General features: G+C 41.0%; 1 protein-coding gene across 1 annotated transcript; it reads left to right on the top strand.

The window, feature by feature from the left end:
* Window positions 1-667: 667 nt before the first annotated feature.
* On the top strand, window positions 668-4630 carry LOC124480506 (glycerol-3-phosphate dehydrogenase [NAD(+)], cytoplasmic). The gene is made up of 8 exons (XM_047039886.1): window positions 668-863; window positions 1629-1806; window positions 2187-2327; window positions 2657-2795; window positions 3021-3133; window positions 3213-3449; window positions 3554-3660; window positions 3960-4630. The coding sequence occupies exons 1-8, from the start codon at window positions 820-822 to the stop codon at window positions 4054-4056; spliced, it is 1056 nt and encodes a 351-aa protein (XP_046895842.1). The 5' UTR covers window positions 668-819; the 3' UTR covers window positions 4057-4630.
* The last annotated feature ends 31 nt before the right edge of the window (window positions 4631-4661 follow it).

Raw genomic sequence — 4661 nt, 5'->3', positions numbered from 1 at the left:
CCAGTTTAAATGTTTCAGATGTTTTATTTATTGAAAAGTCAACAATAAAGTAAACAGTAAATTGAACTCTGTGGATATTTTTTGTAAGCAATGTTGACACTTTGCCCCTTTAATATGATGCATGTGACCAGGCCTGATGATCCAAAGCTTTGCAGATTGACACATCTACAGCTTGAGGAGGAAGGGAAATGCTGAATCATGTACTAGGATAACAACTGCCTGTAAGACAGATTTTTTGCACAAGGACTCTATAGTTTGACCATTTCCGAGTTGTTCATTTAAAAATAGCTACTTGATGTTGAGAATGTGCTTGTCACAGCGTGGAACATTAGAACAGAAAACGTTTTTTATTTGGTACCAATGCTACTGGGGAGTATTTGCTGAAAATGATTGAACCATTTTATATACGCACACACATTGTAGAAATGTTAGCATGCCAACTACTTCACCAGGATAGAACTATTGAGTTTAGAGATCACATTGAAATATACACGTTTTCAGATATCCTCATCAATTGTAAGAAGTCTACCAAGTTCCTCAGACACTGACCGCTCACACGGAAACATTTGCCCGAGTAACTTTCAGCCGACTGACCCTCCTTGCCTACTAATGTAAGAATTGTCTCCAAAGTGGGCGTGGCTGTGTCTCCCCTGTGACAAACCAATGAAGCGGCCCGCTCTCTAGACAGTGCAAGTCGCTGTCTGTGTATGAAGTTGTATTGTCCATAATAGATTTCTTACTGGCTCGCATTGCACTGTCTCCACGTTGTCACCACTACTGTAACGAAAACTGTGAGAGGTTGGATCACCGAGCATTTCAATGGCAATTCCTAAGAAAATCTGCATTATTGGCTCTGGCAATTGGTAAGCATAATTTTGTCCATATCGGTATCATGGCTCATGCTGTGCAAAATGGCTAGCTTGGTGGTAGCACCTAGCTAGCTAGCGAGTCATGTTATGTACTGAAGCTACATTGTGAACTTTTTATTATTATTAGCTTACTGAATGGCTGGCAGTGAGCTTGCCAGCCATTCAGTAAGCTAATAATTCTGCCCGCAGCCCATTTCCACAGAACAGCACATGTAGCTATATTGATGCCTGCTAGTGGTAGCTCGCTATTTGTGTTTGTTGGCACTGACAGTTTGATAAATCACATATGCCTGGAGTGCCAGAATGAGATGTTGCTTTCATATTAAGATGTATCCCTCGCTTGCTAAAAGGTTTATTTGTAGGCTATGGCCTTAGTAGCTGGCTAGCCATATAACTGGAAGGCGCAAGGATTGTCTAGTTAGCATTGACTAACGTCCAGTTATGCAGCACTTGCAGCTTTAAACAGGTGATTTAAAGCGTGCAATTATAAATTCCTTAAAGCCACAGACATTATTTGAAGAAGTTAATCTGGTAGTAGTTGGTTATCATCATTTGCACATTTTAGAAGCTTTGACATATTATGGGGAGTTGGCAAATAGTTATGTCCGAGGTTCACAGCAATTGATAAACAAAAGGCTTCTAAACAAGTTAAGTATCTATATTTTTAGTTTTTACTTGGGTGGTCTATTATTATAATTGATGAATTGAATGATTTTGATTGTGATAATATTGATAGTATTACTTTTCCACCCCACCTAGGGGCTCTGCTATTGCCAAGATCATTGGTGCAAATGCTTCTCAAAACCCCAATTTTGACAACACAGTGAAGATGTGGGTTTTTGAGGAGATGATTGATGGACGGAAACTGACTGAGATCATCAACAGTGACCATGAGAATGTCAAGTATCTCCCTGGACGCAAACTTCCACCCAATGTGGTATGGAGAAGCAACTTATTGCACAGATTTGGTTGTAAAACTAGCTAACTTATTGTTTTAACTACTCATGTGAGACACGTGTTGCAGATTGGGATCAGCAATTTACTGCTGGACTATATGTATATATGTTCAGATCAGGAAATATGTCCTTTTAGTCTGTGCATTGCACAGTCAGCTGTTCATGTGACTCCCAGTACCCCCAGAAAGAATCTGTAAGAGGAAGTTTACCAGGCAGGACTATATTAATAAAGCCTGTGTGAAATCTAGGCCTATGTGTTCTGTAAACCCCCAGTTCTGCTCACACACACTCAGTAATGATCAGTTTGATGTATTGTGGTAGCCCAGAGCCGACCCCTGACTGTGTCCTCCTCCCTGTCCAGTTGGCTGTTCCTGACCTGGTGGATGCCAGCAACGAAGCAGACATCCTGGTGTTTGTCATCCCTCACCAGTTCATAGGGCGAGTGTGTGACACCATGAAGGGCAAGATCAAGAGTGATGCACTGGGGATTTCCCTCATCAAGGTTTTTCTGAGCATAGCTTTCTTCTCCTTGGAGCCTGGATCAAGTGACCTTGTCCAGTCATTTCACAATGCTGTACCCACTGAGCCAAATACCACCATTTTGCGTCATGTTGTTTTCTTTCAGTTTAGGCTCAGATTAAAGCAAACACTTGTGCCAGTTAATATGATTATACTTTGATTAGTTCTTTTACAAAACACTGTCCTATTTAGTTCACATATTGTCAATAATCACAGAACTGACTTGAATCTACATATTGTGTAATACATGTTTAACCAGCTGTTCATATTATGTTTTAAATCACAGCTATTGTTTTGTGTGTTCTTGTTTAGGGTGTAGACGAGGGGCCTGATGGACTGAAGCTCATCTCTGAAGTGATCCAAGACAAACTAGGGATCGCTATGAGTGTGCTGATGGGTGCCAACATAGCCAACGAGGTCGCAGACGAGAAGTTCTGTGAGACCACAATTGGTTAGTCATTGCTATTACATCATGCTTTGATCAATTATTACCTACAGTAGTTGTCTTTTTCATGGTGTGATAGAACACAGGACGTGTTTGTATCCAAAGGTTACCGATCTTAGCCCATAAAATGATTTCTAATGACATCATACTTGACAACAAAGTGTAGGATATTTCAAAGATGTTAATATTTGTAATTGAGTATCCTTTTTGTCTCTACTTCTCTCTCTCCAGGATGTAAGAATAAGAACAATGGGGCTTTGTTGAAAGAGCTCTTGCAGACCAAAAACTTCCGGGTCACAGTGGTGGAGGAGTCTGATGTGGTGGAGATCTGTGGAGCCCTGAAGGTAGGCAGTGAGCACTAGTTGATGGAAGTTATTGTTACCTTTACTGTCGGTCTATTGACTTCCTGTCTTGGGTTGTCAGAACATTGTGGCCGTGGGTGCAGGCTTCTGTGACGGTCTGGGCTTCGGGGACAACACTAAGGCAGCAGTGATCCGGTTAGGCCTGATGGAGATGATCGCCTTTGCTCGCATATTCTGCACCGCTGGGCCTGTTTCCTCAGCAACCTTTCTGGAGAGCTGTGGAGTCGCTGACCTCATCACAACCTGCTATGGAGGTCGCAACCGCAAGGTGGCTGAAGCGTTTGCAAAGACGGGAAAGGTGAGTATCTAAGGAGGTGGTGACACCAGGGATTTGAATAATTGAGTGTGGTTTTTAGAGGCTGGTAATAGTAAGGCGTTTGTTTGTTTGTTTGTTTCCTTCAGTCAATTGAAGAGCTGGAGAAGGAGATGTTAAACGGGCAGAAGCTCCAGGGACCAGCAACAGCAGCAGAAGTCCATCTCATCCTAAAGAACAAAAACCTGGTTGATGAGTAAGTACAGTTTTAAGAGCAAAAATGGGTGTTTAACTGAGGATGAAGTCAGTAAATGCATTAAACAGCAGACACACCTTAAATGGCTATTGAGTATGAAATTCATCATGGTCCTCCCCGCTGAAAAATATCGACTCAAACCACAGAAACTGTTTAGAGAATGGAACCACAACACAGAAAAGCCACACTTTTTATAAAATAATTTTTTGTAACAAACCTGTTTCAATTTGGTTTGCTGCCAGGGGTTTGGGAAACACATAAGACAAATTAAGCCCCCCTCCTCTTGTTTCTATTTCCAGGTTCCCCCTGTTCAATGCTGTGTACCAGATATGCTTCCAAGGGCGACCTGTCACAGAGTTCATCAGCTGCTTGCAGAACCACCCAGAACATATGTAAATGACTAAGTGCCTTTAAAATGGAGGATCATCCTTTTTTTAAACAGACTGATAAAGCTACTCACATCACGGCTCTGATGCAGTAAGTAGACTCCCTTGTAATGGTTTGATGGAACAGTAAGTTGCTATAAGACTGCATTAGAGTAGTGGTGTGAAATACCACTTCCTTTATAATTCTTTTTCAAATCTGAATTTTAAAAAACAACTCTTAGGCTGAACACGCACATTGTTTTTCTTACCGTCCAAGGAATATGTCCTCTCTGTATCTAATGGCAATTACTTTAAACTAGTTAGTCGCTTTTATCTGATTTGTCTAGTATTTGCTGTTATAAGTATCTTAATTCTGAGTGGGAGATGTCTTGGCTTGTACTGTAAGCATTTATAAATTAGCATAGCAACTGTTGACAATGCAAGTGCCTTAAACTGTCACATTGCTAAAAAAATATTGGCAGTTTTATGGTTTGTGAAACCAAATACCTCCTCTTAAATTCCTTCTGTGAACACTATAACCCGTGGCTTGTATGTAAAAGTTTGTGAAAAGTAACATTGCCTTTGCAGTAAATGATTAACTCTGACATCAAGTGCCTGTCCTCTTCAATGGTCTGC

This window comes from Hypomesus transpacificus, chromosome 18 (assembly GCF_021917145.1).
Source record: "Hypomesus transpacificus isolate Combined female chromosome 18, fHypTra1, whole genome shotgun sequence".
In the NCBI taxonomy this organism is placed as follows: domain Eukaryota; kingdom Metazoa; phylum Chordata; class Actinopteri; order Osmeriformes; family Osmeridae; genus Hypomesus; species Hypomesus transpacificus.
This window is presented reverse-complemented; position numbering and strand designations above follow the sequence as displayed.